The following is a 17,224-nucleotide window of genomic DNA, read 5'->3' on the forward strand; positions in this document are numbered from 1 at the left end:
GGAGCTGTGGCTCAAGTGGCAGAGTGCTAGCCTTGAGCAAAAAAGAAGCCAGGGACAGTGCTCAGGCCCTGAGTCCAAGCCCCAGGACTGGCCAAAAAAAAAAAAAAAAGATTATATATAACTTATACATCTGTAAATGTATGTGGTTTTTGTGTAAAAAATACAAATAAATGCACACCACAGAACAGTAAACCTGGTCTTGATGTGTATTATGCATTACCTAGCCTAAAGAAAAGCTGCCAAATTCACAAAAATAGAAACAACTTTACAAAAAGCCAAAGTGAACTGGCATGTTCAACCCCTTTGGACAACTACAAAAAGCAAGATAATTAAAAAAAAAAAAAAACTAAAGTGACACAAAAGCAAGAAGTGTAATTCTCAGAGCATTTTGAAAAGTATTGCAAACGTTAAGCTTAACTCATACCTGAGGAATAATCTTCTTTTTCTTATTATTTGCTGCATTAGGGCCAGAAAACAGCTTCTCCAGGGCAGCTAATGCAGCACTTGCCTTTGCCACTTTCTTATTTGGACCTGCACCTCTGAATTTCTGCCCATCTACTTCTACCTGAAATCAAGAACACCAGTTGGCAATTATCCCATTCAAACTTCTAGTAGTTTTAATTTAAATATTTAAGACAAACAACACCAGAAATCAAACAGTGCCCAAAGAACTGATGGCACAGCTTTTTTATGTTAACAGTTCAGGATACCCTACGGATGTGAAAAGAAAATAAGGCTGCAGCATGTGTCTAGGAACATACCTCCATTACAAAGCGCTTGTCATGGCTTCCACCAGTTTCTGAGATAAGTTCATACTTGAGACCTCTTCTTTTTTCATTGAGCTCCATGACAGGATTTTTGCCACTTGCTGTAAGAATAGGGCCCTGAGTTCTTACCTAAAAGAGATAGGGAGGCTGAAGGTTTAATCCTTACATTTAGAATGCTAGACTTATTACTATAAATTAAAGGAAAGTCAGTACCTAAAATGAGCTACTTCTGAATATGAATAGCAAAATAGCACCAAAAGTGTGGAAACAACAGGCAGTAAATGCTGCAATCATATCTGACTAACCAGCCACTGGCTAGTTCAATATTCAAGACACAATGTGGCCTTGCCACTCCAAGGTGGTCTGGAGTCTGATCCGTGCTGTTCATCACCTAATCAGACTGCAAATGACTAACACAGATCACAGTGAAGTGCCAGACTTTGAAGTCAGGCCCCATTTTACCACGTGAACCCCATTTTAGAATCGAACCCTGAGCCAATCAGATTTGTACCTGTGTCCTAATCTTGCTTGCGTGAACACCTGATTGTTGTAACCTTGTTCTTTGCCTTTATAAGCCCTGTGTAATCACAGCTCGGGGCTCCCTCCTAACCTCCGCTGTGTCGGTGGGTAGGACGAGGCCCGAGTTGCAGCTCGCTTTAATAAAGCCTTGCCTTGCTTTTGCATTTCGGAATGTCTGAGTCTCGGTGGTCTTCTTGGTGGTGGTTTCGCGACTTGGCACAACAACAGAAGAAATAAAATTCAAATAATGCCTTCAGGGTCCATTATTTGTCATCTTTAGAGCTCCCAGGAAGTAACTGTAAATTAGTTTTCCAAACAGATTTAAGGGCTACATTTTTGTCTAGGATTGCTCTTGGACCTTCAGTCTACTCAGGTAGCTGGCAACGTAAGCAAGGTCACCATAGAAGGCTTATTGGTTGAAATGGGGAGAAAAGTCTCCCCAGGGTAGACCTGAACCATTATCTTCCCAATTGCCATCTCCCAAAGAGCTGGGGTTATAGTCATATGACACCAGGCCCAGCCAAAAGGAATCACTTCCTATGTCATTCAGAACAGTTTTCTTGAAAATAGACACAAGCCTGATCTTAAAGGTGCATCAAGGGGAACCAATTAAAAAGAATAAAAATAAAAAAGCCATTCTGGACAGAAGAATTGCAAAGGAACAAGAAAGGCAAAGAACCTTTGTCTGGGAACCCTACGAAGTGCACTGTGATCACATAAGGAAGTGAGGAAAGGAAAGTGGTAATATTATAGCCTGTTAAGAAACACTAGCTATGGGGCTGGGAATATGGCCTAGTGGCAAGAGTGCTTGCATTGTATACATGAAGCCCCTGGGTTCAATTCCCCAGCACCACATATATAGAAAACAGCCAGAAGTGGCGCTGTGGCTCAAGTGGCAGAGTGCTAGCCATGAGCAAAAAGAAGCCAGGGACAGTGCTCAGGCCCTGAGTCTAAGCCCCAGGCAAAAAAAGAAACACTGCTGGGTACCAGTGGCTCATGCGTGTAATCCTAGCTACTCAGAAGGCTGAGATCTGAAGATCAAAGTTCAAAGCCAGCCTGGTCAGGAAACTCCACAAGACTCTTATATCCAATTAACCACCAACAAACTGGAAATGGTGCTGTGGCTCAAAGTGGTAGAGCCTTGAGCTGAAGAGCTCACTCAGGGACAGCACCCAGGCCCAGAGTTGAAGCCCTACAACAAAGGGGGGAAAAAACCACTCTGAATAGGCTCAAATCAGTAGGAATTGGGTTGTCAAGCAAATTAGCTTTGACACAATCATGAATAATGGGGAGCCAGAGAAAGAATCTAACCTAGAAAAGAACATAAGTAGAACTGTGCTGTGGAAAAATCACAAGCAGTGGTAGAAAATGGACAGCAGCACTGTCATAATGAATACTCTGTAGCTGCTGCCTCAAAAGTGAAACCATAGACAATTTTCATGGAAAATTTTCTAAGATCATCATCCTTGAGTCTTCTACAAGAAAAGCATCTCTTCTTGATCCATTTTCATAATTTGTTTTAAATTTTTCATGGTAACTTTCCAATCATTACCTTTAAAGGGGTAGTGAGAATTTTTTTTTTTTTTTTTTTTTTTTTTTTTTTGCCAGTCCTGGGGCTTGGACTCAGGACCTGAGCACTGTACTTGTCCCTGGCTTCTTTTTGCTCAAGGCTAGCACTCTACCACTTGAGCCACAGAGCCACTTCTGGCCATTTTCTATATATTTGGTGCTGGGGAATTAAACCCAGGGCCTCATGTATATGAAGCAAGCACTCTTGCCACTAGGCCATATCCCCAGCCCATCCCTGAGGTTTTTTATGTTCAAGTCCAGCATTCTATCACATGAGCCAAAGAACCACTTTCAGGTTTCTCTGGTTAATTGGAGCAAAAGAATCTCATAGTCTTTCTTACCCAAGCTAGCTTTGAATGGTGATGCTCTGATCTCAGCCTCCTGTGTAGCTAGGATTATAGCTGTAAGCCACCAGAGCCTGGCAAAAGGGATAGTAGTAAAAAAAAAAAAAAAAAAAGGGCTGGGAATGTGGCATAGTGGTAGAGTGCTTGCCTACCATGCATGAAGCCCTGGGTTCGATTCCTCAGCACCACATATACAGAAAAAGACGGAAATAGTACTGTGGCTCGAGTGGTAGAGTGCTAGCCTTGAGCAAAAAGAAACCCAGGACAATACTCAGGCCCTGAGTTCAAGCCCCAGGAATGGCAAAAAAAAAGGTAATGCGAAATCTCTGAAGGCAAATCTATACTAATCATTCTCTACTCTTGCACTAAAATCACTTTTTATAAAAATGATTCCAGACATAAAAATATCTAAAAATTTCAGAGCTGGGAACATAGTCCAGTGTCAGAGTACATGCTTAGTATGTGTATGGATGTTCTTGGGTTCAAACACTCACACACAGACACAGAGACACATACAGCTTAAATTTTAATCAATTAAGCCATTTAAATAAAGAAATGAAATTAAAGGTTCCCCATCTAAATAGCACAACACAGAATTAAAACATTGACATTCATTACTAAAATCTCCATATACTCATATGGCTGCTATTACTACAGTTCACATTGCTCTCTCCCTTATTAATTATTCCCTTTTTACTTAGCAGTATGAATTCATTTCTCTTGGTAAATGCACCACCAGTGAAGCACCTCTGGAGCTGTGACTACCTCTTATGAACAAGCAGTGCACTCTCCACAGCTAGTGCCACTCTTGTTCTCTTCTGCACTGCAGGAGAGTCCAGAATGTCCTCCTCAGGCTTCAGACCTCATCAGCTCTCCGAACAAGCTTACGTGACACTTCACAAACTTGTACTTTCAACCCTAAGTCTTTGAACCTCATTGTCTTTCAGCACAGAATGCTTTTGTTTCATCCCTTCCCCACATGGCAAAAATTATCATGTAAAACCATGCTCTTACTGTACTGCTTCTGACTTTACCTAACTGTGCATGTGTGTGACAGTCACACAACCACTGTCTCCTTTGAGATTTCACATTGTATTAATTTGGAATGACAGTAATTAAGAGGTGCTATAAGCCTATCTTTTTACCTTTCTTTCCCAGGCTCTGAACACAACATCTACAGCATATAAGCTAAGCAGATACCAATGAAAGGGATTTATGGACTAAAAAGAATTAGTCTATTGAGTCCTTAATATATACTTATTATTACAACAATGGGAAAAGAACTTAAAAAATAAGCTCTTGCTGTAATTCTAGAGCCAATTTTGTTTATAAAGAATGCTGTAAACAGGACTCAATGAACCCCCTCTCCTCCTAATGTGTTGGATTTCATCCAATTCTATTATCAGTGATGATAAGGTCACAAGTCAGGACTTCTCATATTCTGAGGAACATTCTAGGTCTTCTAACAAGGCTGAACCAACTAAATGATGGCCCTATGTCCCCTATAAATACACTAGTTTAGCATAGACTTCAAATATCCCAAATTTCCTCCACTAGATTTTTTTATTCTTTTGTCTTCTGGTTATTGTTGATACAATTGATACATTGTAATTGTAAAAGCAGTATCTACAGCCAGTAATAAGATAATACTAGTAAAATTAGGGTATATTTACTTGTATGTTGTACAACATGCAGTTATTTTGACAAATATTTCTAGTGTTACGTCATATAAAACCAAGATATAAAACATGAAAACTCGTCTGTCTTCATAAAATATTCAGTAGATAAATCTGAATGGAAATAAAGCAAAATATTATGTCTGCCTCTACAATATACAAGTTTATATATACTCTTGACTTTTCATTTATTCTTTCTACATCTTCAATTTTCAGCAATGAACATATATCTTTTTTTTTTTTTTCTTTTTTGCTAGTCCTGGGCCTTGGACTCAGGGCCTGAGCACTGTTCCTGGCTTCTTTTTGCTCAAGGCTAGCACTCTGCCACTTGAGCCACAGCGCCACTTCTGGCCGTTTTCTATCTATGTGGTGCTGGGGACTTGAACCCAGGGTTTCATGTATGTGAGGCAAGCACTCTTGCCACTAGGCCATATTCCCAGCCCCTATATCACTTTTTTTAAAGGGGAAAAATAGATAAGTTTACCTCTAAGGTACTGGAGGTTTCAGTTGTAGAATTTCCAGTATTATTGCTTGAGTTTGAAGACACTGTTTCATTTTTGCTTTCATTGTCAGACTTTTCATCGGAACTCATACATTCAATATCTGCATCAAAGCCTGTTGGGTATCCCATTGCCTGTAATACCTATGAAAATTACATTACGGTATAATTTTACTCAGTTTTATTGAGATACTAGTGATCACAGAGAGGGCAAAGTTTATAGTTATAACATTCATAAAACACCAAGAAAAGGCAAGATTTTTTTTAAAAAACCTATAAATTATAGGTTAAGTATCAAGGTAGCACTGTATGAAAATAGAGAAAGTCCTCCTCAAAGTAATTACATTTAAATACAAGGTGACAGAAATTCAAACCTGAGGTTAGATTTCATTTGGTTCATGAGAGGTAGAGAAAATAAAGAACAAAGTCGGGTTTAAACAATGAAATGATGGGGAAAGTCAAAGAGCACACTGAAAAAAGTACACTGGACTAAGAAAGGAAAGACCCTAGAGTCTAATCCGATAGTTCTCTGGGCCTTAAACTTCCAATTGAAAAACCAGGAAACTAGGCAAGCTGACCTCTTAATTCCATACTCTATTCATTAAAAGGAATTAGCCCAGAATGGGGAATCAAGAATTTGCCTGTTAGTTACAAAATAAAATCTAAAGTGTTCTACTTACCAACAATGCTTTCAACTTAAACTGTATTTGAAATTTCAAAGTAAAGATTCAGTATCTGGGTTTATTCAGCATAATAAGTGATCAAGGGACAAGTTGTGGCTTCTATCTACATCCTTCCCCTCAAGGCTTGACAGCTTTATGGCAACCTCCAATGCTCAAACTTCAAGATTCCTATTCAATACCTAGGATTTCTCATACTTCACTGAAATAAAATATTTTGAGCAATGTTATGTGTCTGTGTCCACAAGAAAATATATCTATTAGTACATTTCCTTCCAAATAAGTTGATATTGATGTAATTTACCAATTAAAACTTTATTTTTATATTGGACTAGTGGAGACTGAACTCAGAGCCTTTACATGCCATGCACCTGCTCACTGCTGAGCTACATCCCCAGACAATAAAGCAACATGTCAGAGGATACAGAGATAAGCCCCAAAGGTCCTTACATGTTATAACTTTTAGCTATATTAAATTGATAGAGTGTAAAGGTAATGCCATAGGTAAGTACAGTGGCTCCATATCTGTCACCTCTGCTACTCCGAAGGCAGATTGAGGCTAGCTAAGACAAAAAGTTACCTTAAATCTCAACAGATAAAACTTAGCATAGAGGTACAAACCTGCAGTTCCAATTAAGTCAAAGGTATAGGTGGAAGAACTGAATATTGAGGCCACCCTGGATAAAAAGAAGAGAACTTACCCCAAAAAATAACTAAACAACAACAACAAAAAACCGAGGACTGGCAGTGTGGCTCAAATAGTAGAGCACTGCTTAGCAAGTTCAAAGTCCTGAGATCAACCCCAACAGATCAAGAAAAAAAAAGCAGGCAATGTTGTTATTTCCTATTTCTCTATTATACCAACTATGCTTAACAAGTATGTCATCAGGATACTAATGGCTCACATCTATAATTATAGCTACTCAGGAGACAGAGATTAGGAGGATCACGGTTTGCAAAACACTCATGAGACTCCATCTCAAGGAACATCTGGGTATGGTGGTGTATATCTGTCTTTCCAGATACAGTAGGAAACATAAAATAGAAGGATCAGGATCCAGGCTGCCCTGAGCAAAAAGTTAGAAACCTAGCTCAAAAATAACATGAGCAAGGTACAGCTCAAGGGACAGAACATCTATACAGCAAGCACAAAGCCCTGAGTTCAACCCCAGTACCACCAAACTTTTTTTTAAAGAGAAAAAAAATAGATGTTTCAAAAAAAAAACTTATAGCCACATGAATGACAAGCCTTTATAGACAATAGCATTATGTGTTAAAGATTTTGCCAATATAAATAAAAGTGTTACTCTAAACAAAAAAAAAAGGGCTTAAGTGGAACTCTGTACCAAGAGAACTAGAAATTAATTCATCCAATTTATATACAGGGAGCTTGGCATTTAAATCATAAATAAATAATTTGTATTTTTTGGGAGTAAAGCCAAGAACACTTTCGTAATATCTTAAATTCTGAAAGTTTACACTAAGTACACTACATCATTTGGTTAAAGCTCATCAAAATTTTATAAAGAGAACACCTTCTCTGCCGAGTCTTACAACTATGTTCGCCCTGAGAAATCTCATCCCAGACAATACATCAATCCAAAATTAACATCAACAATGTAGGCTAAAAGCTAAAACCTAAATGCCAGAAATTGTATATGTATGCATATATACCCCGTGCATATATATGTGTGTATATATACCTGTACATATGTACAATACACATACATAAGTATACTCATGTGCATTATACATATGCTTGTACATATATACATGTTATACATGTATGCATACATATATACATGTATGTATACATATTTACGTGTATATAGGAATGAGAGAGAGACAGAGACACAGAGAGAGAAAAGAAACAGGAAAAAAGAAGGCAGGAGACCGGAAACAGATATCCTTTTTTCCTGGAAGAGAGCAGTCTGAGAAAGGTTACTTTCAAAGACTGGGGGCCAGGAGTGAAAATACATATGGCTCTCTACTCAAAAGAAACTAATATCCATAGCTTCTGTGGAATAGAGGTTTGATATCAGATTCTCAGGATAACTGGTGACTCTTGAAGAGCCTTATCTCCTATCCTTTTCCAAAGACTAAAGCTCTCTGCATAGAATAGAGCAGATTATGTCCCTAAAGGTATCCTTTGTGTAGGATAGATGCCAGGATAAAGAAATGGAAAAAGAGCCAGCCACTGGAGGCTCATGCCTGTAATCATACTAATCAGGAAGGTAAGATCTAAGATCAAGATTCGAAGCCAGCCCCAGTAGGAAAGTCTGTAAGACTCTTGTCTCTACTAAACTACCAAAAAACTGGAAGTAGAGCAATGGCTCAAGTGGTAGAGTGCTAGCCTTAAGCAAAAGAAGCTCAGGGAAAAGAGGGGGCGTGGGGGGGGGGGAAGGGGCAAATTGGCCTCTAATTTCCAGCACTCTGGTATGCCAGCTGTTGGGTAGCCATACCAAGTAAGCGGAGGAACCTATTTCTGACTGTTTTGATTTGATTCTCTGGTGTAATTTGTCTAACAGGCCCATCAAGCTACTAAGTTAGGACTGTAAAGAGTTTTATCTAAAGGTCTTACTTTCATGAACATATTGGACGTAAAACTCTGTTGAACTGGAATTTACGGTATATATAGCCTTTATGGATGGTAATCTGGTAATACATGTCTAGCATACAACGGTATTCTCAATATATTTTTCAATTAATTTATTCAAATATGCTTTCCTTTTAGCCTATGAAGTCTACCTTTAGAATATATCTTAGGAGACAACAAAATCAAAATTATTGTAAAGCAGTGAAACTAGAAACACCTACACCTAAAACAACTAACTACGATAGTTTGTTTAAAATTTTTGTACTTCTGGAAGAGCAAAGAAAGATGGGGTCTCCCACATGTTATATATAAAAATATTCACACTAAATGGAAAAGTAAAAAGACTGAATTAAGATTTTACACCCAGAATGAGGGACGAGGTAACAAACAGTACAAGAAATGTATCCAATGCCTAATGTATGAAACTGTAACCTCTCTGTAATTCAGTTTGATAATAAAAAATATATATATTTTAAAAAAAAGATTTTACACCCAATGAAGGCAACCTCAATTTTGTATCGAACTAAAGGAATTTTTTTTTCCACTTCACTCTTTATGGATTTTCCAAGTTTAGAAAAGAGTAATAAAGGCTGGGCGCCAATGGCTTGCACTTTTAATCCTAGCTATTTAGGAGGAGGCTGAGATTTGAAGATGGCAGTTCAAAGCCAGCCCAGGCAGAAAAATCTGTGAGATTCTTATCTCCAACTAACCACCATAAGCTCAAAGTGGAGCAGTGGCTCAAGTGATAGAATGCCAACCTTGAGCAGTAAAGCTATGGGACAGTGCCCAGCCTGAGTTCAAGCCCTAGTACCAACACAAGCCCCAGTACCAGCATACAAAAATCCCTTATATTATAAAAACGTATCACTGAATCAAATAAAAATTGCATCTAACCTATTACATAGCAAAATTTACTCCCCTACTAAAAAAGAAAATCCTACAAATTGTAACTGACTATGTGTATCAAATCATAGATGCCTTTAACAGTTATCACTCATAGGTCTTTTTTTGGTGAAGATCAAGGCAAGGAGAAAAGCTCATCTGGTCTTTACATCAAAACAGCTGTAACTGTACTTCACAAACTTCATCTATCATTTTCTACAGAATTCAGCTCTCATTATCAAGAGTACAGTATAGATCAATTACTATAAGTTGTAACCTTAGTCCTGAATTTTCTGACTCATTTTAAACTCATACTTTCAATTATCATTTAGTTACCCTTTTTGTAAACAAGGCAGAATATTGTTCAGCATTTGTATGACTTTACTATTTTGCAGACTTGTTCTAATCTGATAATTATATACTTGTTTTTATATATGACAACTACTTATTTGTTTACATATATGTGCTGTCTCTGTGCCATATATTCATTAGAATGCAAACTGCCTAAGTACAAACTTTATTTTATTACCATATTCCTAATATCTAAGACAATGACAACAGAGTTTAATCTACATTAATAATAGTTACAAACAAAATGACTATCAAAACAGATCCAACTTTTTCTACCATACTGTTTGTTACATGACAGAAATTTTCCTAAGTGAAAATTATCTCCGGTGTACATGATCTCTGACATGTTGGTGTTACTCTATAAGAGGTTAAATGTCCAGAGACATTTCATTTGGGATACTTTTCGATAAATCTACATGCATGATTTATTGGTCTAACAGAACATATTCCCCATACAAAGATTGTGAAGTATAAAATAGCATCATGTCCATAGATACTATCAAATTTATTTATGACAGAAAAATAGACATAACAAAATATTCCATGATAGGGAAAGATTTGAATAATAGAGCATTCTCATCATATTAATCATAGTCATTAAAATTACTTATAAAATTAATGAAATACCAACTGAAATAATTGTAGAGCATAAAATTACATGTACATCATAAGCACAACTGAAAAGCTAAACAAAACAGATTAAGATTGGAAATAAAATATATACAAATATTAATGAGCTAATGCCATGGAAATATACAATTGATTCTTCTTAATTTTTTCCCCTATTTTCTAAATTTCATGAAGTCAGCATGAATTATTTCACAACAAAAAATCATTTTGTGATCCAGAGGTGACAAAAGTTTCCGTTACTCTCAGGAACATTCTGAAGATACTGTTAATTGACTAAAGAAAAATAAGTACTTTTTAATCAGATAAAAATAACAAGGCATTTTAGTTAGTAAAAGAAATACAGTACCTTCACTGCTACGTGAAGTTTTGCTGTTTTCTTGGATGGTCCTGAGGCTTCGTAAGTTGTGCCATCCACATCTACAGACATTGTGAAGACTGGGGCGTGGACAGGGCCAGACTGAGACAAGAGCTTATACTGAAGCCCAGGTCTGATCTGATTTAGCCTCATTAGTGCATTCATAAGGTCTATTGCTTTACTATCCAGGACTAATTAAAAGAAAGAGAAATAAGATCAGAAACGTAAAAAATAAAACCCTGCTTTTAGGTTACACATTTATAGTCTCCTTTTAATTGCTACGATTTTTACTATTTTTAAATAAAAATTTCAAAAAACACAAACTAAATCCTTATGTACTCTAAAATTACTTATGCTCATATATTATAAAACTGATATATTAATTTCCATTTGTCAGTATCAATGTTTATTATCCAATGAAGCAAACACACACCAGAGGAGTGTTCAATGATCAATTTCTCAGTTAACATCTATTCTTAAAACTCCAAGTCATATTCTTCATTTTTTTATTTTGCTTTGTAAGGTTGTTAATCCTTTCTAGTTCACATTGATATGGTTGAAGATTTTACATACTTTTTCTTAAGTTTCGTTTCATCTTCTTATTGGGATCTTTATCATCCCCTAACCCATCTTCAAATGGCCTCTTTATAGCTGAAGACCCAGCACCTAAAAAAATATATGAAAGCTTCATTGTCAGTCAAAACAATGGTCCTACTTACTAATATGCTGAGGTAAAAAAATCTCAGGAAGCACAACAAAAACCACAGAGCCATTTAAACTGCCATATCTGTAATATAGAAATGTAAAATATTTGTACTGAAACAATTTAAAGTAACACTTTGTACATATGTATTTTCCCATTTATTCATTCTTATACACAAATATCTACATATAGACTATGGCCTAAATATTTCTCTCCTCCCAAAATTCATTTGCTGAAATTTAATCCTCCATACAAAGGTGTTGGGAAAGGAGAAATGTGGGAGGTCATTAGGGCACCGTCCTGAAGTAGTTTTTCTAGTCTACCTATGACACACAGCAGGCCCCATCTGAAAGCAACAGGCCCTCATCAAACACCAAATCTCCTATACCTGGGACTTCCAATGTTCAGAACTGTGTGAGCAACAAAATTGTCACTCATAAATTATTCAGTGTTTCATTACAGTAGCCCAAACAGACTGAAATAGCATATATTCACATCTGTTATGTACATGACAAAAAGAAAATCTGAAAAGCTGTGTACCAAAATATTACAAGTAGTCACCTTTTAGTAGGATTTATTTTTATTTATATCTTTCCTAATGTTTCTAAAACTGAGAATTTATCATATGCATAAATTTTAAACATTAATGTTAAATCGAATTATCAAATCTGATTATCTTCTGCAAACCTCAAATCTTAATCCAAGATGTTATTTATAAATATTTCTTCCTTTAAGTTTTTATCTTATATCAACTTTGTAACAATTTCTGCGGTATCAAAAATATAGAATATAGATATATGTATTCATTTTTTGAACATATGTTATCAGGTTCTTTTGAAATTCAAAGATATTTTCTCCTTTTCTATTTTATAAAGAATTTCAACAGGAGCTGATGGCTCATGCTTATAATCCTAGCTAATAAGAAACCTGAGATCTGAGGATCATGATTCAAAACCAGCCTGTGAAGGAAAGTCCACGCAACTCTTATCTTCAATAAACCACTCAGAAAAGGCTGGAAGTAGTTCTGTGGCTCAAGTGGTAGAGAACTAGCCTTGAGCACAAAGAGGCTCAGGGACAGCACCCAGTCATTAAGTCCCCAGGACTGGCAAAAAAAAAAAAAAAAAAACACAAAATTTAGAAACAAGAAATAACAATGGGTAAGAAACAAAAACTAACTGAAATTAATCAAATTCTTAGACAATATAGCCACTTAATACATCTGTCAAGTATAAGGCAGAAGCTTTGCTATCTAAGTTTAAGGGAGGCAAAGGAAGAGAGAGAAGCTCATCAACCTGTCCAAGTATGTTAAATAATTCTGTCTTCAACTTTAAAATGTAGTTGTAAGATTTTTACCTAGGGAAAGTGATGCCCAAGAAATACATGCCACAAGATTTCCAAATGTACCTAGAGAGTGAGAATTTGTAATAATATTGGAAAAATTATGTATTTTCTGATCACCAAGATTTATTGTCCCCTAGGGTAAACACTGACTTTGGTGTTTGCTTAGGTCAATATTTACCACTCAGGTCAATAAATTTTGACTGCTGGTCTCTTAACAGAAGGTAAATCTGCTTAGGGTTGTATTTTATTTGCATTACATAGAAGTACTGAGTGTGCCTGTCTTCCAGAATACAGTCCTTAAAAGCTAAAGGAATTATGTCATTAATAAAAGCAAGCTCCATGACTGACTGAAAATCATAAATGTACAGATCTAGTATCTAAATCTACCACCTACATGAATAGCATTTTATAGAATCAATTTCATCCTACCATCTCAGCTATTGGAAGAGAAGTGAAAAGTTTGGGGCTATTAGTAACAGCAATTCGAGGGAAAATGATCTTACGATTAAAAAAAAAAAGCAGGGAGTTTTCACCTTTATAGTATACTAATGAGATGTGCTCATTTTGAGGCAACAATTTCTTAAATAATGTTTTGAGTATTACCATGTGCCTGGCACATCTTTATATGCATTAACTTATTTAATCCTTTTATAAGCACACTGTGAAAGCCCTTTTCATTCTGGTTATAAATTCATTCAATAACACACATTCAGTGTTTACTATGCACAAAATTATTTTAAACACTGAATACCAGGGAACAATCATCCTGTTATAAAAGAGCCTAGATTTTCTGGGTGCTAGTGACTCAAACTTGTGAGCCTAGTCACTTAAGAGGCCAAGATCTGAGGATCTCAGTTCAAAGCCAGCCAAGGAAGGAAAATCCAAGAGACACTAATTTCCAATTAATCACACACACACACACACACACACACACACACACACACACACACACACACACACACAGCCTGGCGCTCTGACTCATGCCTGTAATCATAGCTACTCAGCAGGCTAAAATCTGAGGATCTCTGTTCAAAGCCAGTGCAGGCAAGAAAGTCCATGAGACTCCAAGTAACTACCAGGAAACCAGAAGTGGAGCTATGGCTTAATGTAGTAGAGTGCTAGCCTTGAGCAAAAGAGCTCAAGGACAGTGTCCAGACCCTGAGTTCAAGGCCCACAACTGAAAAACAAAAACAAAACCAGCTTAGACTTAGAAAGAACAATAAGAGGGACTCTTTTAAGGAGAAAAGGTATTGCTCTTTTACATAATAACAATTAGAGAAGTCAGAAAGGTATCACTGATGAGGCAACCTTTTGATATAGACCAGAAAAAGGAGTGAACTACTTAGCAAACTGGGGAAATGGTTGGTGGCAACAGATGATGAAAAGAGATTGATTATAAAAGGCAACAATCTTCAACCTTGGTGCTACTAATTGACAAAATGCCAAAGTACCACTTCTAGTATGTGAATATAAGTAAATCAGAAAAGATTTCTTATGGATCACAAGTTCAGAGATAACCTGAAGTCCATATAGCAAGGCCTGGTCTTACAAAAGACAAAAAAAAAAAAAATCCAGACAAAATGTGGAATAAATGAACAATTGTAAGGTAGAAATAGAAGTAAAAGAAACCTTGGATAGGCACATTTCTCTTAGGAACATTATCTAAACACAGAACAGGAACAGTTCACAAATAACTATAAAGAGTATTTCTATACTTTCCAAATATGGAATAAGTCACAAAGAACTAACCAGACTTCAGATCTCATGAGTCAAAAGCTGAATGAAGTTAAAAATCACCAAGAAGAAAAGGTAGGTGAACCCCCATACTACGTGTGAGATGCTACATAACAGTCCAAACCTCACAAATTCTGAACCCTAGTTTCAAATCATCTTGGTATCTAACCACATTAAAATGATCTAGGATTGCAAATTCCATTTGGCAGAAAAGATTACACAAAGATTAACATTATACCAGGCACTAATGACTCATGCCTGTGATACTAACTATTCAGGAGGCTGAGATCTGAGGATCTAGGTTCAAAGCCAGCCCAGGCAGGAAAGTCTGTTAGAATCTTATCTCCAATTATCCACCAGAAAACCATAAGTGGCTCTGTGGCTCAAAGTGGTAGAACCTTGAGCAAAAGGAACTCAGGGACAGCGCCTAGGCATTGAGTTCAAGCTCTACAACTAACAAAATAAAATAAAATGACATTACTTTAAGCTTTAAATTCTCTACAATTTTTCCCTTAAAATCTCCAGCACTCATAATAATCAGGCAGATAAGAAGACACAATGCTGTGATCAAACAGGAAATAATAGCAGAAAAAAAGAAACTGATCCCAAAAAACCTGTCAAAACTAACTTTATTAGAAGTAGGAAAGACCTCAAACAGGTGAAGCAATTCTGGGCAAAAAGAACCAAGTTGGAAGTCTCACAATACCTGACTTCAAATTATACTTCAAAGTTATAAGGACAAAAACAGCATTGGTACTGGCACAAAAACAGACATGTACACCAATGAAACATTAAAGAAACACTCAGAAATACACCTGCAGAGCTACAACCATCTGGTTTTCAACAAAGACACCAAAAATACATGCTGGAGAAAAGATAACCTCTTCCACAAATAGCATTAGGAAAACTGGGTATCCTCATATATAAGACTGAAACTAGATTGCTTTCTCTTAACATACACACACACACAAAAAAAAAAATCAATTCAAAGTGGCTCAAAGGTCTTAATGTAAGATGTACAATTTTGAAATTACTACGGAAAAACAACTGGAAAAATAAGTACAGGAAACAAGTTTCAAAGACTCCAAAAGCTCAGGAAATAAGGGTAAGTTTTACAATGCAATTGTATAAATAAAAAACTTCTACGCATCAAAAGAAACTCTTACCAGAATGAAGAGACAGTCTATAGAAAGATTAAAAACAAATCTTTGCCAGCTATTAATCAGACAAAGAATATCTAGGATATGTAAGAGCTCAAAAAAAAAAACACTAAAAGAACAAATTATCCAATTAATAAATGAGTAAATGAGGAAGTACAAATAGCCAATAAATACATTTTTAAAATTTTTCAACATCTGGGCTGGGAATATGGTCTAGTGGCAAAGTGCTTGCCTTGTATACATGAAGCCCTGGGTTTGATTCCCCAGCACCACATATATGCTCGATTCCCACATATATAGAAAATGGCCAGAAGGGGCGCTGTGACTCAAATGGTAGAGTGCTAGCCTTGAACAAAAAGCCAGGGATAGTGCTCAGGCCCTGAGTCCAAGCCCCAGGATTGGCAAAAAATAAATAAATAAATAAAAATTCAACATCTTTAGACATGAAAGGACAAGCAGATCTCTAAAACATTAAAATTTCATCTCACCTGTCATGAACGTCTATCAAGAAAACAAATAGACTAGGAAGGTAGCTTAGTGGTAAGAGTACTTGCCTAGCATGCATGAAGCCCTGGGTTCGATTCCTCAGTACCACATAAATGGAAAAAGCCAGAAGTGTCATTGTGGCTCAAGCAGTAGAGCTGTAGCTGTGAGTATAAAGAGGCTCAGGACGGAGCCCCAGCCCTGAGTTCAAGCCCCAGGACTAGTTAAAAAACAAATCAAAATATTTTATATGCATGTATAAAAATAGAAATGTATAAAAAATATTTCATGAATTCCATTAAAATTGCAAATTAAAATAACACTGGGCACCAGTGCCTCATATTTACAATCTTAGCTACTCAGGAGACTGAGATTTTAGAATCAAGGTTTGGAGTCAGCCTCAGCAGATAAATCCAGGAGACTATAATCTCCAAATAATCAGCCAAAAGCAGGACACAGAAGCATGGGTCCGGTGGTAGAGAGCCAGACATGAGTGAAAAAAGCCAAGAGCAAGAGGCTCTGAGTTCTAGCTCCAGTATTGAAACAAAAAGAAAAAAGAATTATATAAAAATGAGTGGAGAAGAACAAGAAGATAATAATACAGCAAAAATTTTTATCAAAATACATTATATATTAAATGCATGTATCACAACAAAAAAGCATTGTGCAACTAATATATGCTTATAAAAAAACTATTGAAAAGAATTTATGGCAGAAAATAAGAAATTCAAAGGGGCTAAAATTCTACAACTGAAAAACAAAAGCTGTCAAATGGCAGACCTGCAAGGGAGAAAGACACAAAGCTACAGTGGAAAGTAACAGAGCTCTTAAGAATAACGAGCAAATATCCATCATATGTGTATTATATACATATAAACATAAAGTACAAGCATTTAAGATCCAAACAGCACAATGAACAAATGTGACTTGAAATG

The 17,224-nt window shown here is 36.4% G+C and overlaps 1 protein-coding gene across 3 annotated transcripts in view; it reads right to left on the reverse strand.

Moving 5' to 3' along the window:
* LOC125348602 (spermatid perinuclear RNA binding protein) overlaps positions 1-17,224 on the reverse strand; it is a 99,659-nt gene that overhangs the window by 13,182 nt on the left and 69,253 nt on the right. For all 3 annotated transcript variants that reach the window (XM_048341984.1, XM_048341976.1, XM_048341967.1), the window contains exons 11-15: positions 11,442-11,534; positions 10,860-11,059; positions 5,360-5,518; positions 762-896; positions 425-565 (exon numbers count right to left, since the gene is read on the reverse strand). In XM_048341984.1, coding sequence (XP_048197941.1) covers positions 425-565; positions 762-896; positions 5,360-5,518; positions 10,860-11,059; positions 11,442-11,534 — 728 coding nt within the window. The remainder of the gene's footprint in view (positions 1-424; positions 566-761; positions 897-5,359; positions 5,519-10,859; positions 11,060-11,441; positions 11,535-17,224) is intronic.

Source organism: Perognathus longimembris, chromosome 1, assembly GCF_023159225.1.
Source record: "Perognathus longimembris pacificus isolate PPM17 chromosome 1, ASM2315922v1, whole genome shotgun sequence".
Taxonomy (NCBI): domain Eukaryota; kingdom Metazoa; phylum Chordata; class Mammalia; order Rodentia; family Heteromyidae; genus Perognathus; species Perognathus longimembris.